Genomic DNA, 27,393 nt, shown 5'->3' with positions numbered 1-27,393 from the left:
ATATTTAATAGTGTATATACAAATTAATGGTTCAATAATGCTATACAAAGCAGGAATATCTTTAAAGAAACCCTGAGCAAAAAGGAGGATGTAGTTTTTATATTATACTTATTGCAACATTATTTCTGGTATTTGTTTGCTATAATGACTAATACAAGGAATATGTTAAAACCAGATGTTAAAATAAAAGTGGGCATTCTTTCCATTTGTAGCTTATTTAAAAATCTAGAGAAGAGAGTTCTGCCCCATCAGCTTTGGAAATAGATGTTTAACATGGTAGAGAACAAGCTGAGCCTGAGTAACCCAAGACAACCAATTCCTTTAGCAGAAAGAGTGTCTTCTGTCATCAAAAAGAGCCATCTGGAAGAGTGTTGGCTCCCTGCCAGGAACACCCCTTTAACAACCACTCGTCCTGTGCTTTAAGTTATAATGTTCATAGCGGCACAACCTGGAGTGTTGGTAAAGGTCCTATCGGAGGAGCAACATATTCCTCCTCCCGCAGCAACCGCAAAAGGATGTTCTTCTTATTCTTTGGCCAGTTATAAATGTGAGTGTTCTGCAGCCAGGTAGGCACGTGCTCCTGAAAGAAAAAAGGAAAATAAAAACTAAATCCCATAAATCCTTCTGAATCTCTACCAGAACCTTTCAGATTCCATCAGACCCTGCCAAGGAGGATTTCATTTTGTCTGTTCTAGGCACTTCCTGTAACAACATGAAATGTTAATTTGGCTTCAGAATTTTATTTGGGTTCCTAAATAAATGAACTTTGTGTGATCTCACAGCTTGCTTGTCTCTCTTTCTCTTCTGCCATCACATTGGCTAATTTCAGCACATTTCAAAGGAAGTCTGATGTCAATGACAGGCATTGAAAAGCTTGTGAAAATAAAGGAGAGGAGAGGAGAGGAGAGGAGAGGAGAGGAGAGGAGAGGAGAGGAGAGGAGAGGAGAATAGGATTCCCTAGCAGGGAAAGGCTGCCACCTTCATAGCTGCTAAAGGATCCATACAGCACATTGGGATAAGGACCAATGTAGCAGAATCCGTGGACGGCAGGGAGAAGGAACTCTGCTGACCTGAGATATTCTACAAACACGTGGTCTTATTGCAACGGTCGTGGGTAAAGAGGGCTTTGCCTTCAGCCACCAGCCTCGGCTGAAGGGAAGCCCCAAAGAGAAAGGGAGAGAGAGGGTATGAGGTAAGAGAGGTAAAAGAGCTAAGAGAGCTAAGAGAGCTGGGGCAGGTAAGAGAGCGAGGACCTTATTACAATACATTATATCTCCTTTTGTGTTGAATATTCTAATTTACAGTGACCAACCAGCGTGAAATACAAAACCTACAAACTTTGCATGCAGCCTATGAGAACTGCTATATCACCATATCATCCTATATTCTAAACTCTAAAGACTAGTTTTCTTATCTACTTTTTCCCTGATACCTTGGCAGGGTGGAGAGGGGCTACATCCTTGGGTCCTTTTGTTTTCTATCCCTCAACCTATCTCCAGCTAATCACTGTCTTCCTGCCTGCCATGATCACATCTCAAAGCTGGCTTTCATTTCTATTTCACCGTCAGGTTTTACATCTCCAGTATTTCTTGCCAGGCAATCATACCCACAAGCCCTTCCTGTCCCATCTTTCCCAAGAGATCAGTAGAAAACTGGGACCCCACAGGAACATTTCACATGCTGGCAGCTCTTTCCCCCTCCCCTTGCACCTTTCTTCACCACCTTTCTTCACGGTGTGCTCTGACCAACTGAGCAGAAGGCTGAGGCTGATGCTGAGCTTGAGGAGACTAATGCATCTTCAGATTCACAGGGTCAAACCTCCACCAATGCCTGCATCCTGGAAAAGGTGCAGTCCTTCGTAGGGGTTGGCTAATGTCCATTAACATAATGAAGCTGGGACCGCCATGGCACTGGAGAGTGACAGCCAGCTAGCTGATGGAGACGAGCCTGCTCAGACCTCATGTTCCCACAGCCTTGGGAGGTTTCCAATGAACAGCCTGGATGTGTAGGGGTGAAGGGCTATTCTAATACCACTAATTAACAGAGGGACAGATCCTTGACCAAAACCAGTTCATGGTCACTATGAGACAGAGATTTGTTTTGGAATTGGAGACACCAGAACGTAGCCAAAATGAGACAGCAGGCAAGCAACATGACGAGCCAGGACATCCAGCACTTGGTCCCTGGACCTCTTATTTAGCAGTGTTTTCCCAAGACAGCCCCTGTTAGGAGCAGCGTAGTTCCTGTCAAGCTAGTGGAGCTAGCTCCAAGAGGGCAGAACAAAAAGCTGCTGGCATGCACATCTCTGGCACCTTGCCAGGGGATGCCCTGGCATGGGCTGCACGTGTCCTGCTGCCAGCAAACAGCCTAGCTGTACTCCAAACCTCTCATTCCCATGATCATGCTTCTCAAATTTGGCTATCTTTTCCTTGGCCTGTACAGCTGTAGGAACAAGGCTGCATCAGGGAGCACTTTCCCTGCTCGGGGAGCAGTTTGTGTTATTGATGCAACCACTCTGTTAGAGCTACAGGATGTATGTGTAGGAAGAAGGAGGCAAGTCACACAGGCACCTACAGACCCATTAGCATGAACTCACACAGGCTTCTGAACAAGCAGCTTTGTGACTGGTAGAGGTATCTATCAAGCCTGACCTTCCTCTTTCTCCAGTGGCTGAGAAAGGATAGACTTTGGTCAGGGGTCTCCCTAAAGTGGAGGGTTGTTCTTCTAAGTGAACATCTCACTGCGCAAGGGTAAGATCCCACAGTATTCCCGTTGGTAGCAGCAAAAATAAGGCTTCTTGCCTCCACCTGCTAGTCTTTTTAATTTGGCACAGGAATGGATTTCAATCTTTGTGAATTCTACTCCTTTGACAAAGCTTTTTGGAATTTGCCAAGAAACTCAAATGTTACTGGGAGAAAGAAAGATGACTATGTTTGCATGCACATGCATTGTTACATGGAACTTGTTTCTTTACTAAATCTTGTGAAGAGTTACAGAAGGAAATGCAATTAAATACAGCAGAGGTTTTACCAAATGAGCCCTTTCTCTGCCTTTGATAAGAAACTACATTTCTTGGACAAAGGAAATACAGTAGATATAGTCAGTCTGGACTTCAGAAATGCATTTGATAGAGGTCCACATGGGTAAATTATTAGTTAAGATGGAAATTAGTGAGAGAAATGTGTAGTAGGTAAGAAATCAGGAAGTGGGGATACAATGAGAGAGGCACTATACATCCAGAGACAAACTCTGTGCCTTGCTTCCAAACCTGCTCATGCAGTTTTGTTTAATACCCTCCATAATGAAATCAGTGCAAAAGGCACCTGCACACGAATCAGCTCTGGCAATAGGTTTAATCTGAGGGAGGTGTGTAGGGATAAAGGGTAGCTATAGCTGCTATTTTTACCCAGAGTGAGAAAGGGGCTCATCCTTGCGTGATGCCACGCAACATCATCTGTCATTGCAGGTAGGAATAAAGGGAAAATGGCTACTGTCCTTTACATTATTAAAATTTGGTTGTGTATCTGTGAGCTGAGAGGAAATTCTCTCTATGCCATAAAGAGAGTATTTGATAACTCTGCAGTTCAAACTGGTAGGAAGAGGGCAGAGTATATTAGTGCAGAGGACTGGACTGTTCAGGGCTGTGACAGCAGAGCATGGTTTGACATCTCCTGCCTTCCCTGGCACCAGCCCTGTTCATCTGACCCCCTGGCTGCTTCCAGAGGGAGCCTCTAGCATGGGGCAATCTTGGCTTAACACTCTGGTTACCAAGTGGCCAGACCAGGAGGACACATTTCTGTGGACTGTTGTGATGCAAACCTTGAACCAGCAAGACCCATGTTTCCTTTAGTAGTGTAAGACGGGAAGCTGGAAATGCCAGTTCCACCTTAACAGTGTGTTGTGCATACCTCGCCTCATTATTCAGTTTCCTAATGAATGCTCCTTGGATCACATAGATCTCTTCCTGTTGGAGGTCGACTAATTTTCACATACCAGCAGTGCTTTATGATGTGCTGTATATGAGATTAACTCATCTAATAGCCCCATCCTCAGATGAAACCTCCAAATCTTCATTTTCTGCTCTTTTCCACTGCCAGCTATGCTAATACTTGAATGTATAAAGGACAATACAAAAAGACAAAATTGAAGTAATTTGCCTACCAACATCATCCAATTGTACATATACTTGGCAGTTTTTCAGGTACCTCACTTCTTTTGACTGCCTCCAGACTTCATTACTGCAACTTGTTCAGGCTCTGGTGCTCTCCTTCCACCCATGGTGTCCTCAGTTACATTATTATTAAGTAGCAAGGTGAAGGTAGGTGATGTACCAAAGGATTATGTGGAGAAAGAGACTAAAGCTTAACAGTAGTAGGAAATGCTGATCTGCATAATTTAATGAGAAAAGCACCTCACGAAATACTGAAGGGTTAAATGGACTACAGAGGATGGGCAGGAAGGATGCTTAGAGCCTGATGCTTTGATAGAGGCAGCTGGACAAACCAACCCTGGAATTCTTTACAGACCACTGTCTGAGCGAAATGCTGCTATACACTAGTCTTCTGATAAATGAAGTTGAGCCCAAATTAACATAACTTACTGTTCTGTCTCAGAGCCCCAAGGCAGCTATAGTGCCTCCTGCGACACTTTTATCTGCAACCCTTAAGGTGCCAAGTGGCTCTAGACACTGTGGTCTGTTCACATGGTGAGCACTCAAGTAGCCCCGAGGTTAGGAACCCTTCCCCCTGCAAAGACTGACTGAAAATGCTGACTGCTTCCCTGCCTTTGGCCTGCCCAATTCCCACCATTGCTGTCTTCTAGGTACTTAGTTAAGTAGCAGACTGAGATCATTCAGGAAGGGATCTGAATGACATGAAATACCAGAGGCACCATTCAACCCACAGGACCTCACACATTTTACAAACCCAGGGACATATTTTCAGATTTCTGATCTTAAATCGGTGCTTAAATAAAGAACTTCATTACACTAAAACCCACAAGTGCAGTGGGACTGGTCAGCCCTATAACCATTGACACCATTGTTTAAATTTTGACTTGTGTTCCAAAATTTGGGCACCTGAAGAAATAAAATAATTTTTCCGTACTTTTCTAAAATGCAGCTGTACTTAGGGGCAACACAATAGCTACACAACAGTGCACAAAGCATTTATTTATGCAAAGAGAACATGAATGAATACAATTCAGGAGACTGAGGAAGCTATAACTGAAGCCTTTTAATATTTTTGTCTTTATAAAAATCCAAGAGATTCTCTCATTGAGGTAGAATCTGTTGCATTACTTATTTCTTTTTCTCAAATGAATCTTCAAAACAAGTAAGGAGGGCAGATGAAATTGCAAATCCTAAAAAATCTTAGTTTGCCTTTGATAGGCCCATCAAACTTCAAGCAACAGCCTAGTACTTTAGTATGTATTATACTCTTTATTTTTATATTCTCAACACACCCTCTTCCAGACCGTCTCTTCACATCAGTCATAAATCCTGCCCATCTCACTCATCAGTATTGCATTTGGACAAAATTATAAAAGGGTTAATATAAAAAGCATGCTTCCTGGATAGATTATCTCTCTCCATTTAAATTCTTTAGTGCTCAAGGCAATTTGAGTTTTAGTTGTACATTCATTATCAGAAATACATTTATACGCTGATTTATAATGTGGATGAAATGTTTTTTATTTGCATGTACATAAACCTATAAACTTTGGAATACATAAACCTATAAGCTTTGGAATATTACTTGGGGGTTATTAAGAACCAAGAAATTGAGTGTTTAGGTTTTAAGATTCCATCTGCTGCACTGTGATCAAAATAATATGCACTTAATCATGCGGCAAGTATATAAGCATGCATGTATGTTACCTTTTTGGCATTTGGAAAAAGCACAGGGATGAATCTGAAGTTCATACTTCCTTGCTGTATAAACTCGATTTGCATCTAGAATAGAACAAAATGCCAGTTTTATTGTAGTGACATGAAAATTTTTCTCTGCATGCATCTAAACCCTATGTATAAAAACATTCCTTGCTTACTTAAACTGCTTTTCTGTTAAATAATTTGATCTATTGCTGGTGGACTCAGTGTTGTTTGGTTTGGTCACTTAATCTAATTCTTCATTGCTACAGGAAGGATACAGGCAAGATCTGTCAATATTTCTTGGACATTTAGTTTCGTGGTGTGAAATAATTGTGGGTTTAGCTGCAGGTACAATCCCATGAAATCCATCTCAAACTGGTGAAGCCTGACTAACGCCCCTGTTTGGCCTTACAAACGAGTGAAAGATTTCAGCCAGAGGCCAGGTCTGTGTCTGAGCTAAGGCCCAGCTTGTTCCCCATGGCCCTGGACACAGGCATCCCAGGGGTGGCAGGGACAGCAGAGTACTGCTGAGAGCTCATCTGCTGGTGACAGCTTCTGAGAAACCTGACTGCAGATTCAAACTGGGGGATCAGATGGGTTACAGGGTGAGAAAGGTAGCTAACTGCAAACTGAGAGAGAAAGGATCAGCTCCATGGCTCTATGGGCTCTTCTGGGCTAAATGTCCATCCTGTGCCAGGCTGTGGAGATGGATGTCTGGTCCTCTGGCACCATGCAGTCCCCACAAGCCCCGCACTGCATCCCTGGCCTTTGCTTTGCAATTCCATCCTTCAGTCAGTTTTACTGCTGCCTAAGAAAGGACCTCAGTTCCAGGATGGCTGAAGCAACAGGGGCTGGCTTAGAGGGAGGAAGGTCAGGCACTGTTAGATAAGATTGTGCTCAGGGCAATCTAGGCAAGGGCTCAAGAAGGTGAAGGAGGGGAAAAACATTGAACAATAAAGAATATGAAGAAATAAGATGAGCATGTTTAATAGGATTTTTCTTCCTTGAACCTCTTAGCAGATGTTAATGAGCATACAGAGCTGATGAGAGGAAGGATTAATAAATTCCAAAGAGGGGTGTTTAACTATGAGGATTAGGGAAAACAAAGCAAAGAACCTGCCATTTGGAGACAGATTTGTCTTTTGAGAAGAAGAGACAGTCTTTGTAAAACAGCAAAAGCATGTCCTCGCTTACCATCCTGTGGATGTATTTAGTATGTAAGCCGTGTTCATCCCTGTCCAGCTGGGATTCAGCCCCTTCCACATCCTGTTTGTATTTTGGACTGATTGCTATGATTATCATCACCGTCTTCTGTTAGGGAGAAAAGCACTTTTATGAAATTGAGAAACGCAGTGTGTTTGGTAGAGGCAGATCGGAAATCTGCCAGTTTGTGTTTTAAGTGATCTTTGTGTTCCTGGCAAACACAAGAGGATCTCATTCATTCTGGCAGGAAATACAGGAGAACTCATACACTCGTTCTCCTCATTATTTCTCAACATCTCAATATAGAAAATCTAAATGTCAAGAGATGTATTAGCAGCTACCAGTTGACACTTGGAATCCCTGTCATAAAAAGCTACTTTTTATCAGTGTAGAGTGTCTATGTGCATACACAGAAAACTTTTGTCTTCAAATTCAGACCTAATGTTTTCCAACAGCTTATGTAGAAGGGCATCTATTTAGTCATTTATGGCTTTTTATACAAAAAGCTACTTAAGACAGTGGTCTGTGGAAGCTACTTCTTGGGCTCACAGTGGCAGAAATGACATCTTTTTTTGCTGATCTTAGTGGCAAAGTGTGCACAGAGGGGGGCTGTTGTGGATGGCCTGGGCAGATTTAGGGTACCTGGCAGCTCTGCCAGGATGGGCTGAAGGCAATGCTCCTTCACCTTGCTAGGACAGCCTGAATCTTGCCTCTGACCTGTTTAATCCCAGCCCCACACTGAGCTCAGGTTTCCAGAGAGGGGCTATGCTTTATATCTGGGAAACATCTCTCCTCCTTAATGGCAGGCCAGTTGAAATGCAGCAGATGAAAGCTTCCTACTTGTGTTTACCTGGGGCCTGCCTTTCATCCCCGGCACATCAGGCGGTGTAAGGCTTCCAAGTCGGTGGATCACAGTCAGCCTGGCACTTAATTAACTCCTTCCCTCTGTGCTGTATCAAGAGAATCTGCCCCACCACAGGGTCAAATATGGTAAGGAGCCATTATCCCTTACACTGACTCAACATACTCCAGAATTACTTTTGCTTGTGCTTGACATGTGCATAAGCATTTACAGATGTTGAGGGTTTGCAAGAGACATGCCCAGTTCCACACTTTCCTCTGCTTGTGTCCAAGCAGTCCCTTCCTCCACACACGTGTAAGGGTTTTGAAGTTAGAAACTGCCTCTACAGTCAGTGATGGAAACCAAACTTTTCTGGGGTGGATAGTCAGAGAAAAGATCCTCAGGTGGAGGCAGGAGATTTGTCTCCTGCACATACGAGTTTCTCCTGCTGACTGTGCCCAAGTCCCAGAGGAGATCTGCCAGCTTGTATTTTAAGTGATAATGATGTTTTTGGCAAAAGCAAAGTCACCCTGTTTTCTGGTTTCATTACCTACATTACACACAGTGGGCCCAAGCCTAATTTTTCCTGATGCAAGCCCCAGTAGGCATGACTGCATTTCCACAACAGAGGTCCCAGGCTGGCTCTGCATGCAGTTGTATTGTGCCTGCATGGACACCTGCAGGAAACCTGTGTAGGGCTGGCTCAGATGGTTGAGCTTCTTCACCCAGGTGGAGGAGGAGAGTCCACCACTTCTGTCATCCTGTTCCTGAACCATGGAGATGTGGCCAGAGAAAGTCAGAGACCCAGTGGCCACTCAGCAGGGCAAGAATCCAAGGAAGCCAGCCCAGGATGGCTCCTGTCCAGTGACAGAATTGCCAGTTTGCACCCAGCTGTGCTGGTATAGTCTGACCATTGGCTTGATCCTAGAGGAGATGTGCCCTCACTGCTCAGGGGAACTTCAGAGGAAGTGAAGGGGACAGCACTGGCAGCAAGATAAATCTCTGTTTTACTGCTTAGATAGATACAAAGTGATGAGAGCAAATCTATGTATCAACGAAGAGAATACCAATTTCCAGTTTAAATGTAGGATGGTTTATCCAGAAGAACCCTTCAGTGTTTTAGATATCAGTGTAAAAGCTACAGGTGAGAAGGATGAACATTAGCCATGACTATGCAGCCTGGGATGAAATACAGATATCATTGTAACCAAGCACAGCTAAACCCTACTATTTAAAAAGGGGCTGGAGGAACAACTTTTCCAATGGCAGCTTCAGACTGGATGTAACAGGAAGCATTAGAATTTGGCAAGAATGCCAGGATTAGCACTTCATTTCTTAAGGAAAGAGCTCTGGGACCATCAGATACAGATGTGAGTGAGATTTGCCTACACTGTCTCTGCAATGCCTCTGCCATTTCTACAGGGGCAGGGAAGACAACAGTAGGGTCTTGCATTTTCATTCTGTCCCTGCTGTGTGTTAGAATAATTCAGCCATTTTCCTCAGGTCACCTCTGCTATAAACAAGGTTAAATTGCCCTTACATACATCACCTAGGTAGCGCTCCATCCACTTAATGATGTCAATACCTCGTACTGTGTCCTCAAAGATATCAATCTGCAAGAGAATGAAAGTCCGTGGTGAGCATCCTTTCACCTTTCCTCCCCATTTTACAGCACTGATAGAGCACCTACTCCTTTCTTTGTTTATGACAAGCATGCTCAATTCTCTTAGGAAAGAAATGTGTGCATGCACTTCTCCCCTTCCTGTGCTAGACAGGCAGCAGGCAGGCAGAGAGAGGCTGCTGCAGGCACATCCTTGGGCTCCCACTCAGCTGGCCCTTTGACTGGCTGCCCTGACAACCCCCAACTCCCAGGCATTTTTTTATTGTACAGAGCAAGGTGTTGCTCACCTTCTCCATCTGTATAGCTGCAAATGCCTGCTATTTTCTGACTGCAAGATTTTACTGAGTGTGAAGCTTTAGCTTCATACTGAACTAAATATTCAGGGTGGTGGGAAGTCAGCCAGGTCACTGATAACTGGGTGCAGTCACTCAGACTTCAGTGACAGCACAGCAGTGGAGGACTCCCTAGGACTGAATATGACCAACACTGCTTGCTTCTCTGCACGCCCAGTAAACCCAGAAACCAGGAATCAGTGACTGTGACCAATGGAGTAAGTATTAACTTCTCCAAGTTTTTGAGAGAAGAGTCATGATTTCCTCTCAAGTCTTTCTTTTTCCCTTTCTGATTGCAGAGAGCCCACTGGTTTCCCTGCTTTGGGGCTGTTTTGCTGTATTTATTATTCTGCAACAGGCTCCAAGAGTTGCCTGTCCAGCAAAGGTACTATTAATGAGCCTTCTACTCTGTAAAGCTATGGTGCCCAAAAGCTTTCTTATAAATTGGTCATAGTACAGAACTACTGGAGAGAAGCATAATTGCAGTCTCAGTTAAAAAAATCTTTGATTCATGAAAATAAATAAGCATGTGCAAAGCTCCCCACTGAGTCTCATTCAGTTTAATGATAGCCACTTGCTTAAATGCTTTCCTGAACTGGAGCCAAAGAGTGAAGGTTGAGGGGTCAGATAGCATATGCTCTTGAATTAAGAAAATATGAATCAAGATTTTGATGATTACTGAATCCTAGAGCCTCTGTGGGCCTCTAATATGAAGCAAACTCATGAGAAATTCAGTAAAAATGAGAATGGCTTATGGGATAAGACAGTACGACACAGACCTTTTCAGGCCAATGATTTTTAGAATCCCTTTCAAAGGTATAACAAAGCAAAATCACTTTTAAAGGGATAACAAAGCAAACGAAACCATGAGATGAGCTGTTTCATTAAGCTGTGTGAATTCTAGAATCTACTTTTAGATCTTTTTTAGCAGAAAGTTACTCACATCTGAAGAATCAATGATGTAATAGCATCGGAGAAAAAAAAGGTAGGATGGGATGAGCATAAAACTGACCTTTTGTAATATTGATATTACAGATCAAAAATGAGACAATATTAATGGAATAGCTCACAAAACCTCATACTATTGCTCATCTGGTGTCACTAAGTGAAATTTTCCAGGGTCGTTATTAAAGCATATTTCAAAGCACAAAATTCAGTTAAAAGAAAAATAAACACAAAGGCAGATAATTTAAGTTACAGCTTGTAAAACCAAGGGTAGTTCATTCTATTTTGTATCTTCTTCAGCCTACAAAATGTGATGATAACCAGGAAAACATTTAAATGGACAGTGTATTGCCTCTGATTTTTTTTACAAAAGCCTCTTCTTCCCTGGTTGAAAGTCATGTTTTCTGGAAGGAATACTTACAGCAGTTTGAAATCCATTTACAGACAGGAAATTCACAAATTTCATAACCTCCACTGCCGTATCCACCGAGTAGGTTATGAAGACCTTGCCTGGGAGAGAGAGTCTGTATGAATATATAACACATTTAAATACACCAGAGGGTGAGACTGTCACAGCCCTCCTTTGCCACCACACTGCAGGTTCTGCCCACTTAGGTCTCTTTGGATTGTTAACGAAATGGATGTGGGATAGTGCAGTGGCTCAGTGTTGACACCAACCCCCTGTAAAAAACCCTGCTCTAGATTTGAGCTCCTCCTGCCTTACTGGCAAGCTGCAGAAGGTAAGTCTCTCTGCTGCTCCCCCTGCCCTGTGCCCAGAGCTGCTTTTTCCCAGTGCTTGGGCACACCTGAGCCTGGGCTCTCACCCACAGCTCACATTACCTGCACTGGCTGCAGCCATCACAGCTTTCCCCAGACCCACTGATATGACAGAGAGCTGGAGGGGCCCTTATGCATGTCATACTGCCTCTCCCTGGAGCAGCATTAACCCCCTGTGCAGGCAGGATGCATGGTTGGTGGCAGCAATGTCCTTGCCCTTGTGGGAGGGGTTTTCATGGATTTCCATCAGAGTAAACTAGCTGACTGATCTAATCCAGCTGTGCATGTACCACAAATGACCCTGTTTCATCCAGTAATTCCTCCATCTAGGACACACTAACTGATAAAGTAGGGTCTATCCAAGAGTGGCATCTGGTATAACTCACTCCTACAGGCCAGAGAGATGTGACTCTCTGGATTTGAAAGGTGATACACTGAATGAAGAATAAAGGAAAAACCAAAACCTCAGGAGAGCTGTGGAGGGTTCTCAGCAATGGTACATCTCACCTACTAGTCAGCTTGGCATTCAGAAAGAAGCTATTTTTCTGAAACCTGGCTTTCCCCTAAGAGTTGGAGGGTGAATGCATCTGTGGCACTGGTGGCAGTAGAAGCATGTCAGGCAGAGCCTGTGCTGGCCTCAGCATGTCCCAGAGTCCTCTCCAAACTCACCAGTTCAGGGAGAAACTGAGGTCAAGGCTCAACATATTTGTCTGGTTTGGGGCAGGCAGAAACACTTTATCCCTCAGGCTTTGTTTGTTATTAGTCTTTTACTGTAAGCTCCAGCCTCTTCTGCCTCAAAGGGACATCCTGTTTAGCAAGGAGTCATGAAAACAATCTAAACAGTATTTACTTTTTGTAAACAAAATAACAAGCAATTAATGACAATTGTGATTTCAGGATTCAAGGGGGTAATTCCATCCCACCAAACACAGACACTGACAGACGTGGTGACACTCGGTATTTTCTTTTCTTGTTGTCTTAATGTCATTTCCCCCTGCCTTCTCCTCCCCCTCCACCACTCTGGAGCTCTCCCACCTAAAGCTGTTAGGCCATGCTGTAAAATCTTGCACAGAACAAATTTGCTAAGCACTTACGCAACTCCTCCGGCAGATTGCTGGTCCTCAGAGTTCCCCTGGCTGCAGGGTTACTGAGAGGCCTCGGGACAGCAGCTGGAGATGGAAAATTGTCAGAAGGACAACCGCAGGCTTCATCCAGGCCACATGCCTTGGGGGGCAGCTGACCATTAGGGAGCTGGTTGTATGGCTGGTTTCTACAAAGAAAAGCAATAGAGGATTTAGAAAATACTTATTTTCAGACAAAATCTAGAATTTCTTTTCCTTTTAATAACACGCTAAGAACTTTATCTACATATTAGCTGTGAAAAGTTCTTGCAGAAATGCTTGGCTCAGCACATCTGCTTAGTTATTACAGTGTCTTTGGAACGGATACCTTGGTGACAGGCTACCACAAGAAGCAGTTTATCAGAGAAACAACATTAATCACAGGAAGTAAGTCACATCATAGCTGAAAGCTGTTCAGCTTGCAATTAGCAGAAGCAAAGGCTGTTTCTGAGGGAGAAATAATGGCGTGTCGTGGATGCTGTTACACATGTATGGGAGCAGAGTAGCCATTGGGTAGCCTCTTCCCCTTCCCGAAAGGTAAAGAATGCTTCATGGCACCTCAGATGCTCTCACAATGTCCTGTGCAGCACAAGAGGCTCAGGGAAAGGTGGCAGTTGGGAAAATGGGTCTACAAGGGCCCTCCGGCTCCAGCTCTGGAGGGCTCCAGTCTTGGACAAATGTTTTGCCGAAGGGAACAAAGCTAATTTCTTGACCAGCAAATGGCAGACCCAAACAAGGGTTTCTTATGTCAGGGACTGCCATTTCAGACATGCAGTAACCTGGCCTAATGTCTTCTCCATTGCAGTAAACAGACAGAAAGGGATGATTTTAAGAAGCTTAGGAGTTCTTGTCCTACTACACTTTGGCTTCAGATTTTAAGTCAATGTGCAGGTGAATCTATGGGTTTTTACATGAGGTGTACTTGCAATCTGCTGGATTGAATCTGTTGGATGACTTTTAGGTTTCTCTGAGAGCTTTCCCCCACAGAGCCATGATGTTTAGTCAATCAAGACCACTCTTTTTTTTTCTTAGCCTGCCTTAAATGAATGATGACAGGCTGGTCGCAGCATGTTTTCTGTTGTCACATTTAGATTTGGTTTATTCATTTTGGTGCAGATGTTTTCTGTTACAAAATACTCTATAGGCAAATATTACCAACACAAAACTGCTGTTCCTGGAGTCAGCCTGCAAGCAGCAGCCACACAGCCACAGGACAGACCCTGAGTATTCTGGGTCTCTTTTAGCAGAAGAAAGTACTAATAAAAGCAACACGTCTCAACACTGACCACAAAAACACTACCCGGTGGCCGATTTATGGATCTTCCCAAAATTCCACCTTATCTAATAACAAATGTGCCAAAAATCAGGAGTCTGGTTTTACTACTGCAGAGGATACCCACTATCCTCAATATTTCTACATTTTCACACAAACTCTTCAGTGCAATTGTCTCTGCTTCAGGTACTCCCTTATCTTGCTGTCACTTTTCTGTTACAGCCCTTAACTTTCCACAGGCCAGAGCAGAATGATATTTCAGCTGTCTGCCCTCTCTTGTCCTGCACATTCTCACAGTTCCCTGCCAAGACCATGTCACGTAAGTGGACATTTTCAAGCACAGATGCCTGTAAGTTTAACACCTCTAAAAGTATTGTGGCGCTTGAATAAAAACAGTCTGATTTCAGATAGTCTCAAAACCTGAAGCTTCAATTTGGTTTTAGATAGCTGAATCTGAAGGAACCCCTGCATGAATAGGATTTCCCATCTGCTAATGAGATACTTACAAGAATATAAGGCCTGGTAAATTAATATTTGAAAATCAGTCAAAAAGCCCTAGATGAAAATGCCAGACATTTTGCTATGAAAAATCATAGAAAAGGCTGCAAACTGCAGTGTAGAGATATAACAGCAACTGATGGGATTTTCTCCTTTTTTATCTGCACCACAGAAGAGGTAAGAAGGAAATCACTGGAAACCAGTGATTGAGTTGTCCCAGGCTGGTACAGTGTAAAGCTGAAGACCCCAGCAAGCCACCAAATTGACCTTTGCCCGTGAACAGGAGAGCTCCAAGGTTTCAACTGAGATATTTTTCAACCCCTCATCCCTTTAACCTTCAAGCATTTATCTTCCTTAACGCGTGCATTTCAGGGTGTGCTCTTAACAACGTATCAGGTATCTGGCTTTGAAGTCCTTTAGGAAAGGGTCAGGCCCCCACTGGGTGTAAAACATCAAATAAACGAAACAACTCAGCATCTCACATGTACTCCTGCAGCCTGGGCACAGCTCACAGTACAAGGATTCAGAATTGCTGGTTAAAAGCCCACAAAATCAGATGAGAGGAACTTCCACTTCCCACAACTCCCACGCCCCCAGGCATACTTACGGGAATCGAGGAGGACCAGGGGAGGAGCACGTCCTCTGGGGTGGTCGCTCTCCAGTGCCTTTGGGAGCACGAAGGTTTGAGTAATTTGGGATGACTTGCTGGGCCGGGCGGATAACTCTTATGCAAGGTCCAGGAACAGGAGGAAGTGGTTGCGATGGCTCAGCAAAATGTTGGTAAGGAGCTCTGCCATCTGGGAGGGTGAGAAAATAAAGGCAGCAACTATCATTTCAGCCAACACATTTTTGCCTCAGTTTGTGTTTATTCCTTTCCAGGCACGTCTGAGGAAACTGAGCAGTTTGGAGGCATTTGCAGGTATCTCGCTCTGAAAGGAGCCAGATGAAGGAATGTTTTAGAGTCTAAAGCTTGCTATTTCCCATGCACATACGGCACGGTTCAGATCCCTGCTCAGGGTTGGGCTGTTGGGACAGCTGAGAGTTAAACATTCAGGGCTGCCTTGTCCCTATGCTTACTGTTCCTCAGTGTTTTTTGGTAGGGTTTGGTTTTTTTTTTTGATTTCTCTTTGGCAATGACTTGTGAAAATGAATCATCCCAAAGTTCTCATGAAAGCAGATACAAAATCCTGGAACAAATCAGTTTGCAACACTATGGCTAAACAGACTGTGATTATTGTAAATGAAAAGAGGAAAAATAATCGCTTAGTTTGTTACTTCACCCTGTGTGAATTTTCTGTCAAAATGACATTTTAAGGACTTGCTGTTGCTCCCATTGCCACCCAAGAAGCTGCAGGGGAAGCCCAAAGTGATAATTTTGCTCAAGTAATTCTGAAAACCTTTACTGTTGCTGGCCACACATAACACTGATTAATAACTATCGTACAGTGGAACTGTTGGCATAAACTGAAAGAGAAAGGCAATGTAAGCTGTTTGTTTCCCAACTGGGGAGGAGGATTTTTTTTTTTTTTTCCTCTCAGTCTTTCTGCTTGCTGTTTTCATTAGGCAGCACTCAGTCTTTCTGCTTGCTGTTTTCATTAGGCAGCAGTTCTGTGCACTTCCAAGCTGCTGTGTGCAGATCAAAGTCCAGCCTGGCAGGGCTTATTAGCACTGCATGATTATGGTGTTATGAGCTGTCTCTAAAAGCTGCAGTACTCAAATGCTCTTTTCCCCCAGAACTGTTTTTTTTAATCCTTTTAGCTTTTTTTTTTTTTTTTTTTTTTTTTTTTTTTTTGGGTCATGCTTTCCTTCCCCTAGCAGCCATGAGGACTTTTATTTTTAAGGGAAGGATAAAGAACAAAAACAAAGCTTTGATGAAATACTCCAATTCCAGGGGCCAACGCTTAAAGAAAAAACCCCTCCAACCAACCCCATAATTATACTGATGAAATTGTGAATCAGCAACATTGTATTTGTTGAGATTGTTCAGGAGATTTTCCCACCCCCCTCTTAACTACTTGCAACAGGACAGGGTAAAAGGGTCTGGGAGAACCATACTGCAAGTCAATATGGTTTCCTCCTGGATTCCTCATGACCTGCTCTAGGGAAGGTGACAGGGATCTGGCATACTCAGTTTGGTTTAGAGGTTTTAAGGCCAATGTTTTACCAGCCTCCTTTGAATCTGTCTGCTGCTACAGGATTTTGGATGCAGCCGCAGCTCAAAGCACAGCGTGGCCAGGCGTGTGTGCCCACACACTCCCCATCCCTCAAAGACAAATATCTGAAATAATGGTCCCAGGGCACACGGCATAGTTTTGAACATTTCTTTGACTTCAGAAGCAGTTTTGTTGCTGTATGTCAAGTAGCAGGTGCCCCAAGCCAGCTTAGAGCCTCCGGGCACAGTTGCTATTCCCCAGGGGAGGCTTGTTGCAACACACAAACTGCAGCTTTGTTGTGGGTTGCCACTGCCCAACAATTATCTGAGACACAAGGAGCTGTCAGGAGGTGATTTAGCTGTACCAGGCATGTGAGAAACAGGAGTACAGTTGCCAGCTTCTTGGTCCTGACCAAACCTGCTCCAGTCATCTGAGTTTATTTTGCTTTTTTTGCCCTCTGGATATGGCTGGAATGGTAGTGATTTTTCTGAAGAAAGCCTTTCAGAGCTCCTGCTTTCAAACAAAATGTCCTCATTCAGTAAATGTCCTACTTCTCAGGATGCCTGCTTGTGGAGGAGGTAAATGGAGGTAAATAGTGAGGGGTGTTGTGCAACCAGCTCTTTGTCTGTTTAGAGCTGAACTGAAAGGAAAAAGTACGAAAAGAAAACCAGAGGACATTTTCCAAATGTTAAGCTGGAAAGTCCATTTGTAGCCCCTTCCCCTTTACAAAGCTCCAAAATCAGAGCTAGAAACCGAGTTTCTGAAACCCTCCTCTTTCATATACCTAATTATAGCACATTGCTGGAATGGCAAAACTCCTTAAACAGATGCAATATAAATGCTGTGGAGTTAAAAAGAAAAAAAAAGGTAAAAAAAGAAAAAAAAGAAAAAAAAAAAAGAAAAAAAGAGTTTATCACAACAGGCCTACAGCTTTTTATTACAAAGCCAGCCCAAAACAGGTCAGGGTCTCATGAGCCTAATGTAATATAAATTATATTAAAACAACGATATTGCTGTTGAATGTTCAAAGCTCACTTCATAACAGATAAAAATCTCAGAGACTGAAAAGGAATGCTAATTAATAGCAGGCTGTAAACTGCGCTGTAGTCTCCCAGAGCCAGAACGCCCATATTGAGGGAGTCACATCAGCGTTCAGCGACACAATCACCAGCAGCTGAGAGGGCTCCATTTTAAGTAATGAGCTTTCATTTCAGCTGACAACAGAAAAAAAATGAGGATGATGGATGTCACGCTCTTTTCACATAGAAATAAAACACATGGGTGAGTCTGGTCATAGTGCTGGGAGATAACTATTTATGGAGATCAAGGGTAGCCTCCCATCCTGATCCTGGCAGGAAATTCTCAACTTTGGGGATCCAAGGGGGAGCAAGGAAATCTATGAAAACAACAGGAATTGAGTCGGTATAGGAGGCTGCCGAATGACTGATGCAAGGAGGAAGGAAATGACTAGAATATGAAGTAACAGCAGGGAGAGGCTGTGCATGCTCAGCGTGACCGACAAAGGCTGGTTTCTAGGCAAAATCATTCGCCTGCACTTGATGAGTAACCGTGACCTCTTTAACTTAGAGGTTCAGAGGTTTTGCAGCAGAGAGAGTCCAGCCACATAACCCAAAAATCTGAAATTCTAAAATGGACTGCAATTAGATGTTTAAAGAGCTTAATAATTGCATGCAGTGCCGGGAACACGCCCTTGGTGAAGGATGGCTGAGATACATCCAGAGAACCTCCTGTGGGGCGAGAGGTGCTACTCACACGGGCCTTGCGGGGGCTGCTGTGCCGGGCAGCGGTGCCTGAGGCAGCCGTGGGCCTGTGACGGGGTGTTGGGATGGGCCAAGTGCTGGCACACAGGGCACTGCTGGTGCTCGGGTCCCAAAAACTCTCTGGAGATCAGTGGTCCTGGGAGGTCCTGGGGGTTCAGCACAGACACCAGTGGTAAGGGGTGCTCCAGATGCCTGATGCCCATGACGTCTTGTGACTGGGAGTTGTACCCTGTATCTACAGTCCCCAGCTCTGCCAGGAGTCTGTTTCCTGAGGGTTGCTGTGACTGTGAACTCCCTTGGCTGCTCTCCTCCAGTGAGTCCTCAGGAACATCAGACAAGATCTGCTCTGATTTACTGGAGTTGTGCCTGGTGTCAGCTGAAAGCTGTGATCTTGGCTGCATGCCTGGTTTGTCCACAGCTGTAGAATGTGTCTTCGAGGGAAATACTTCTGATACTGATTCACCAGGGGAACAGAAGTGTCCACCTCCATCAGGATCAGTATATTTTGACCACAAGCTGCTGTCTGGCTCCACAGACAGTGCTGAATGATGAGGAACTGGTGCTCTGCAAAGGCAAGATGGATCGGCCTGAGGTGTTCGAGTAACACGTGGGCTCTGGGCCTTCTCATCCTCTGTATCTTCTCCAGAAGGCTGCAAAACCTTTTCCAAGACATGTTCAGGTAATTGGGACCATGGCATGGATTCATCCACTTCGACTGGTATGCTTCGACCCACAAAAGTGCCTGAAAAATTGAGAGAAGTAACACTGGGGATGGACAGCCACACAGCTGAATGCCTATCATCCATTCAGTGACTGTGAGCTGGAATATTGAAGAGCAATATGGATTCTTTATATTCTTTATACTTTAATGCTTTTTAAAAAGATAGCGGAAAACAGCAAGAAAGGTCTGGCTGACTTTTGGCAACAGAAGAAAGCAGAGGGTTAGCTGGAGTGAAGCTAGTAGAGAGTTATAATTTGGACTAACCTGACACAGAGGCCATTTCCAAATTTTTTCGTTGAACCGGAAGTGAGTCAGCTGCCTTACTGCAAGGCCAGGATTTTTCAGCAAGCTGGAAAACAAGAAAGAGGACTCTTGTGAACACGGTACAGTTTCACATGGGCAATAATCCTAAAATAACTCCATCTCAGATGCTGGAAAAGAAATAGCAGTTAAAGTTTTGGAAATTGTGTTGCGCAAATCAAATGTTTTTTCTGGGATTTCTGAAACCTACTGTTCCTGCTGACACTGAAGGGGGGCAAAAGCAGATGAATTGTCTGTCAGAAGTAATTCTAGCACCTGACAGTAAATCAGACTGCTTAGGTTTGGAGGTTTGGTTTAGGCATAATCCAGGCAACACAACCACTTGCAATTATTTTACTCCTGACATTCTAATAACAGCTGATGCACCGGATCTAAAATTCACCACACACCTAGCTGAAAAATTTCAACTCAAAATCTTGTTTCCAAATGCTGCTGCTTAATTTATGGTACCATTTCCTCCAGTCTATTATCACACGACTCTCGTTCTTTAAAATGCTGAAAATTAAAAGATAATTTAGAGAGATTAATTATTGGTTGGATTTTTTCGCTCTTTCTCTCAGAACTTGACCAAAACAAAGTGACCACTTTCTTTTGGGACTGCTATCAGTAAATTTGGTCTGGCCAAGTGACTCCTGATAATGGATGCCTGTGCATCAGTGATGGATGACAGCAGCAATGATGGGTGAATGCTGAGCAGGCTTCAAGAAGTGCAGCCATCTTCATCCTCTTACAGGGTGCAGCTCAACTTCCTCCCAGCAAATTCCCTCTCTTACCATGGAGTATAGAAAAATACACTTGGTGCTCACCATTTCCCCAGCCATTCACCTTTTATCAGATTGAAGAAGCTGAAATCCCAAATAGGAGTAATCAGAGGAGAGGGGACTAAGCACTCAAGCAACGGGAATGACAACATTTGGCGAAAGAATCTGGCCTGAAAGCCTGGTAGAGAAAGTCAAAATCACAACATGTTTGAAGAGCTTTCAGTGATCCAAGGGCTCCTCCCAACTTCAGTCACAGTATCTTGAACAAAAAAGTCAAATGAATAACAAATTTAAACAACCACTCTATTAAAAAGAGTTGAACAGGATCACAGAGAGGTACAAAGCAGTGTCCCAGCCTTTACCCTGGCTTCCAGAGCAATTCTGTAAAAGCAAATGTTGTGCCCAATGTTACCGGGCAAGTTTGAGGCTTTACATTTTTGCTGATCAGATCAAATGACATGTACTTCCCCCTGAAAGTACCTCTGGCACAGAAAATTCTGGGTGTAACATTTGCTGGGAAGTAGGATATAAACTGTGCTTTGCTGCTGGGCTGCAATGTAAACATTCCTCCTCTATGTAACTTAAGCCCCATCTGTGCAGAAGATTTGCCATATATTCATACATACTCTATGTTATATTAAGCACATCCACAGGGAGAGTTATCCTGGGATAATTACAGTGAGATAATTAGGCTGGTAAATTTTCCCATGTAAGCAAGTCCTCAGAGCAGCTATTAGCTGCACCAGCACAGCACACACGCTGCTGCTCCGACAGCTGCAGCCCCTGCGCGAGAGCGCTGGGTCTGGTGCCAAGCCAGCTCCTGCCATTCCAGAGCCCAGGCTGGAAAGGCTGACAGTCAGCTCACCACCATCACATCCCTCCCTGAGGTGTGCACCCCTTTTCCTCTGGGTCAGGTCACAAACACCGGCCAAGCCTGCTGAGTCCCGGTTTTCTGACAGGCATAACTGATGTGATGGGAAAGAGAAAACCTCGAGCTCTCAGCACCAAGACAGGACCGTGACAGGGACTCTGTGCTGTGCTGTGCAGGGCTGGCAAAGCGCCCTTTGCCTGGGACCTTTGCTCAGGTGTCAGTTTAAATGATGACTGCCCTGGGGTGGTGACTCACCAGGGCAGTACGGCACAGTCAGATTTACACCGACCAGGCTGTAAAGCTGCTGAGTGGTCCCCTGACAGAGAAGCACCTATGAAGGAGAGGTGTCAAATGTCCTGCAAAGCATCTGTCTTCTACTTCCCTCAACAGCTTTGTAAACCTGACCCTTGGATCAGCTGGCCTTGAAGTGCCTGCTCAGACATGCTTTAACTTGTGGATATCTCTGCATGTTTGGTTGTAAAGTGAATGACGAGCACTCCAGCAGCACAAATCACATTGCAAACTCTTATTTCCCCTCTGAGCATCTCCAGTAAACTGGTTCCTTGTGCAAAATTCACCCTGATGTTCACAAAGCACAACTCAGCTCTGGACTGGGGTACGCCTCCACCTCTGTAGGCCACATGCATCGTCTGATCATCCCTCCATTCGATATACACCTTAGCAAACATGCAAGCTAGACTTTTCAGAAAAAAATTTGTAATGCCTCATACACCAAGATGCTGTTTTGATGGTCTCTGAAGTAGCTGGATGAAAATGCTAGAAACTACTTTGAATTCAGATCCTCCATACTCAATAGCCTTTAGTTTAGCACTGTGACAAAAAGAACAGATTTCTTTGGAGAAACTGAGATCTCAATCCAGAGCTCAGTGAAGTAAATGGAAATCTCTATTGACTTCCATAGGTTTTGGATTGGGTGTCAGATGGGATTTAAACGTTACTAAATTCCTATGGAAGCTACAGCCTCCAAATATTTTGGTCTTTTTTCTTTAGTTTCATTGCTAACATCTGGCTGTCTATGAAATGAACTGCATGAATCTAATGAAAGGGACAACATGAGCAAGAAAAATTCAAGGTTTGCTTTCTTGAAGTTTGTTATTTAATGTATTTAGTCTGCCTTTTGGAGAAGGGATATTAAGACTTTATTAAACTGTATTGCAAATCATCAGCCATCAAACTTTTCCAATGTCTTACTTCAGAATATTTCAAAAATGTCTTTCCTATTAGTTTAACCTCTGAATGGATAAATGCTGTTTTATCTCCTAAATAAACTTAATATTTAAAAGACAGCCCTATTTCCTTCCTGTGTAACATGAGCTTAAAAAATTATTCCAAATACCTGATTGAAATAATTTGGTCAGACAGGAGAGACAACCAATCCCATCACTTATGTTTTTACCTGCAAAAAAATCTTGGTTTTTTTGACAGGTTTTTGCTTAGACCCTGCTGCAGGGTGGAAGCAAAAGCTGAGCTTTGACACCCACATACAGCCCCTGCTCTCATGGGGTCGAGGTAGGAGGCACCAAGGGGATGAGGGCTTTGGCATTAAAACAGTAGGAAATGTGACTTCATCCCCCTCCTCCCTCAGTAGCCCTGGCTGGAGAGAGAAGCTGTTGCAACAGCAGAGCTCTGCCTGTGGCAATGGATAAATTAACCCCAGGACATGCTGAACATTTTTTAAGCAATGCCTGCAATAGCATGTGGATGGGAATTCCCGAGAGAAATCCCCACGTTGCTGAAAATGTAACAGATGATTCAAAAACCTCCTCCTCCAACAGCAGTACTTCAGGGTGTTGTTTCTGCTCAGCTGAAGATTCTTGGCTTTTGGAAAAAGACCCAAAAGAGCCCATTATCCCTGTATTTTATGTTGCCTTGTGCTGCTGAGTTTCATTTTGTTTCCTTTGACTTTTCTAGTTAGCTTATCCTGCAAATACAGTTAGGCCTAGGGCAGAAAAATTACCTGCTTGGTCTCCTGCGTTGAAAACTAGAGGAGAGGAATGCTTCAGCATATTGAAATACCCTCAGAAACCTGTAGCCTGATCCCTTCTCTGGCACAGAGGCTGCTGGAGAGCAGAGATCGTGCCCAGCCTCATTTGGAAAGTCACTGCAACTTCAAGTCAGTTCATGATATTGCCAGAAAACGTCAAGAATTTAATATCCCCCCTGCACCTCTGACTATTCAGGAGATTACTGATAACCAGCTGGAGCCATTGCATATAATTCTGCTTGTAATAAAGTGAGGAGGCCCTTCCTGGAGGGACAGAGCCTGGACTGCTCCCAAAAATGTCAAGGGAACTCCTTAAACTACTCTTTTTCCTTCCTCTCCTTATACACCCACTTCTGCAATGTGCATTAATTCAGCAAATAACCTTTGTGGGTGGGTGCTCAGTGATTCAAGCTCCTGAGAAGAATCCCTTTCCAGCTTCCCTGTGAGGCTTCCCACACCCAGAGAGCTTCTTCTTCTGCCTCTGCCAGGGAGACAGGGGAAGACACCCAGACCTCCTGCTCACAGCCAGCTGCCGTTGGCTGTGGCCACTTCTGGAAACCTGCAGGAGGAGCATATATGAAGGGGAGCAAATTCTTCTGCAGGTCAGTAGAGATGGGCCTGAGCACCCAAGTTTGAAGCAATGGCCAAAGTTCCCTAAAAATCCTCCCACGGAGGCAAGAGGACAAGGGGAAGGGTGTTGGGCTCAGCTCATCTGTGCTATTTTCTTGCAGCTGATTGCAAAACCCATCAGGTATTTATTTCATCTGTTTTCCAGCACGAAGACTTGTCAGGATGTGCTGTCCCAAAACACACTCTAACCATCTATCTGCTTTTGATTAGAAACCTTCTGTCATGAAGAAAGAGAGGAGAGAGAGACTGCAACATGAGCATGGTTCTGCTCTCTGCCACTTCTGGAGAGGGGGAAAATATCTTTGCTCCTTTGATCAAAGTTTTATTTGTCTACCTTGATAAAACAGAAAACATTAGGATGAGAAAGAAACCTCACACCTTCCCTGGTGCACAACACACAAGGACAGGGTTTTTTATCCACCAGTCACAGCATTTCTAAAATGGCATGGGTAGAGATTAAGGCAAAGCTGAGATCACAAGGGGTGGGGACAGACAGGAATTTCTTGATTTCCAAATAATTCCCGTGTACTTTGACTGAATCCCTTAAGCTCCCTGGTGCTGCTGATACCCATCTGCAGGATGGGAGTAAGTGGATGCAGAATTTGCAAGCTGCTCTCAGGATGCACATGCTGAGATCCCAAGGAATGCTGTTGCCATAGGGTGAGATAAGTGTTCAAGAGCACTTGCTCTAAGTGCAGCTTTCTCTACAAAAGCACTTGACACAACTTTCCTCAAAAAAACCCTTACACGAGGAGCAAGTGCAAATGTGGGAACTGGTTTGGGTCTACAACTTAAATAAGCACTGCCAAGGAAATCCAAGCTTCAGAGCTTTGCACTTCACCATGAGAAATTTTGGCTGCTGTCATCATGGACACTGACCCTCCACAGCAAAGGCCAAGGCAACGTGTCACATTCCTAGCCCAGACTTTTAGCTCTCTAGGGCAGGTAATGATTATTTTTATGACTTCTGGAAAAATTAGAAAAAGAATATGAAAACAATGTTCCTCTGGCTATATGGTTGCTCTCACATACTTTCTGAAACCATGGCAGGGAAATCTACAGGTGCCAGGAGAACATACTTCAAATCCTGCCTGAATGGCAAACAGCACATTCTCTTTTGTAGCAGTAATGCTGTTTCACTGGACAATCCACGGTGCAAAGGCTACAGCAGACCTAATATTTTTTGCCTTTTTAGTGTAGACATCAATATACATGTTGAAGGAATGCTGGACAATAAGTAGTAAGAAACTAGAAGGGGAACACCCTCTAGCAGGATCCAAACAGGCATCTCAGATAGAGGCAGTATTCCCTGCCAGTTTTCTACACTTTGTGAAATATGAAAATGTCTACAATTATCTTCAGTATCCTTAAAAATGTGATTGTTTTCCAGAGACTACTTCCCACCCATTTCTGGTGCTGATAAAACTCTCACAGGCACTTAAGAACCTCCAATCTGGGATATCCCATGGCCCTGGGACATTCAAAACCCCTGTCACAAAACGGGGGCTGGCTCAGTGGGGTGGGATGGGGCCATCACCCTGAGAGGCATCCTCAGCCTGCTCTCCTATAGCTTCATGCCTTACAACGAAGGCGCTGGTTCCTAAAGAAGCCCTGGTATTTCCCAGGGCTGATGTCTCTTCCATCCCCAAGCACTCTCCCTTGCCTGCAGCTCGAGGGCTGCGGGGTGTGTGGGCGGTGGGAGCTGAGGGAAGCCTGCAGGGACCTGACGTGTCTCCCTCAGCTGGCGTGAGAACTGCCTCTCTCACTCGCAGTCGTGAAACGTGCAGAAATGTGCGCATCTTTCAGACATGTACCCTCTGCCAAACTTCAAAAGCCACTGCTGGGGGTGGGGGGTACTGACAGACACGAACACCATAACTGCACAACATGCCTTGCTTCCTGCCTTAGGAAAACAGAAAGAAAATTCAACACCATTGGAAAATAAAAAATACAGCACGCTTCCAGACAGTGCCAGCACTCTGCAAGGGCACGGCTGGCCTCAGAGGCTGATGGCATTGCAGGCAGCAGCACCACTGGCAGCCTCCCCTGCCCCTCGCATCCCTGTCTCTGGAATCACCCGCCGTGGGTACCACAGCAACATCTGGTCATGGTGGGGCACTGGTGTGGCCAGTCCAGGCCTTGAACCCACCCAGAGCTTGCAGGAAATGGGAATTTCTGGCTGCTGGTGGTGGTTGAGGACCAGTAAGGCCAGATGTGCCAATCTCGGTGCCCAGCCAGTGCTAACCCTGCAAAACCTGTAGCCTCAAACTGGGTGAAATGGGAGCGGGTTTTATATGGCTGATTTTATCCTAATCTAAAACAAATACTACCACCTTGTTCCCATTTGTTTCCGTGCCAAGGCTACAGAGGACGGTGTAAAAAGGGTCTGTGACCCCGTTTGCTTCAGGCCTTGCAGCCACCTCTCCCTCACCAGGCCTGGGGACCTGTCCTATGCAGCCCCAGGTCAGCCGGGAAGGGAAAAGGGAAAGGGAAAGGGAAAGAAAGGGAAAAAGAAGGGGAAAGGAAGGGGGAAGGGAAGGGCGAGGGAGGAGAGGGCCACAGGCCAAGAGCGCACCTTGAGCCCGCGGAGCCGGGCAGGCGGGGCCGGGCCCAGGCATTGCCGGGCAACTGCGTAAACAGGCAGGACAACATTTCCACACCAGGCGTGTCCGTCCCCTGCGTTTACCCCAAAGCCCTCCTGATTTAAAAGAAAAAAATAAAAGAACGAGAACCAACGAACAAAACAAACTGCGGCGAAATGGCTGAAACATGTTGTGACCATCTGTGAAAGCCGGGCTGTCATGAGAGAGGGAGGGGAAAGCGAGCGAGGCGGCAACTGGAGCGGGGGGAAAGCCCCGGCCGGAGCCAGGCGTGGGTCAGCAGCTGAGGGCAAACAGGGGCCGAGAGAGGCGGCTCCGCTGACACTTCTTACCTTGCGGGCGAGGGAGGTTGGCGCTGGGCTGCCCGAGGAGGGCGAGAGGGCTGCGCGCCTCCTGCGCTCCCCGCCGCGCCCGGGGCTCCTTCCTCGCCGGCCGGGCGCCTTTCCCCTCCTTTTACGACACCCTCCGTGCCTCTCCCAGGTGAGCGGCAGAACTGGCTCTGCAGCAGGAAGTGCAGCACGGCTCAGCCGGCGGCGGGAGCGCCTCTGAGGGCAGGGACACCGGGGAGCGCTCGGCGCCCCGGCAATGCCCGCCCGCCCGCCGCTCGCCGCCTCTCCGGGCCAGCCGGGGCCTCTCTGGGCCAGCCGGGGCCTCTCCCGGGCCAGCCGGGGCCTCTCCGGGCCAGCCGGGGCCTCTCCGGGCCAGCCGGGGCCTCTCCCGGGCCAGCCGGGGCCTCTCCGGGCCAGCCGGGGCCTCTCCCGGGCCAGCCGGGGCCTCTCCGGGCCAAGCCGGTCAGTAACTCCGGGGGAAGCCCGGCGTGTGTGGTTCCTAAGCGGAGTGCCTCCTCGGGAAAGTCATCCCTTGCTTTCAGCCCACGGTCGCTTACTGTCACTGCCAAATGTTAAATCAGCTGTGATTCAGACTGCTGAAGACAATCACATGATGTGTGTAAGGGCTATATGAAGAACAACAGAAAAAGGATTTTTTTTTTTTTGTCTAGCTCTTTCTTTTAGGTTAGATTTCTAGATACTTCCAGGTTTCTACTCTCTCAAGGAGCAGGAACTGGC

At 45.2% G+C, this 27,393-nt stretch overlaps 1 protein-coding gene and 1 long non-coding RNA gene across 3 annotated transcripts; one reads left to right on the top strand and one right to left on the bottom strand.

Moving 5' to 3' along the window:
- TRAF3IP2 (TRAF3 interacting protein 2) lies at nt 1-26,755 on the bottom strand. Of its 2 annotated transcripts, none has more exons than XM_083856307.1 (10): nt 26,659-26,755; nt 19,403-19,487; nt 18,410-19,159; nt 15,091-15,280; nt 12,686-12,861; nt 11,236-11,324; nt 9,461-9,529; nt 7,067-7,183; nt 5,879-5,953; nt 1-580 (listed from the first exon to the last, which is right to left on the bottom strand). In XM_083856307.1, exons 2-10 carry the CDS (start codon nt 19,416-19,418, stop codon nt 434-436), a joined length of 1,629 nt encoding a protein of 542 aa, XP_083712433.1. In that variant the 5' UTR covers nt 19,419-19,487; nt 26,659-26,755; the 3' UTR covers nt 1-433. The 2 variants fall into 2 exon arrangements, with proteins under 2 accessions (XP_083712433.1, XP_083712432.1); XM_083856306.1 differs by lacking the exon at nt 26,659-26,755 and adding an exon at nt 26,302-26,545.
- LOC310906800 lies at nt 15,160-20,129 on the top strand. The gene is made up of 3 exons (XR_014589478.1): nt 15,160-15,263; nt 15,342-15,402; nt 20,020-20,129. It is a non-coding gene; the product is annotated as an uncharacterized lncRNA (long non-coding RNA).
- Nucleotides 26,756-27,393: the final 638 nt, after the last annotated feature.

This window comes from Zosterops lateralis (assembly GCF_965231275.1).
Source record: "Zosterops lateralis genome assembly, chromosome: 3".
In the NCBI taxonomy this organism is placed as follows: Eukaryota; Metazoa; Chordata; class Aves; order Passeriformes; family Zosteropidae; genus Zosterops; species Zosterops lateralis.
Note: the sequence above shows the minus strand (reverse complement) of the source record. Positions and strands in the feature narration are given on the sequence as shown.

Bases quoted from the DNA above. Each gene is read 5' to 3' on its own strand.
- TRAF3IP2 (XM_083856306.1), bottom strand. From the start codon at position 26,529: ATGACAGCCCGGCTTTCACAGATGGTCACAACATGTTTCAGCCATTTC. The intron at 15,281-18,409 runs GTGAGTAGCACC...TCACCCTCCCAG, and splicing joins GCAGCCCCCGCAAGGCCCGT to ATGGCAGAGCTCCTTACCAA. The intron at 5,954-7,066 runs GTAAGCGAGGAC...GTTCTATTCTAG, and splicing joins CTAAATACATCCACAGGATG to ATGCAAATCGAGTTTATACA.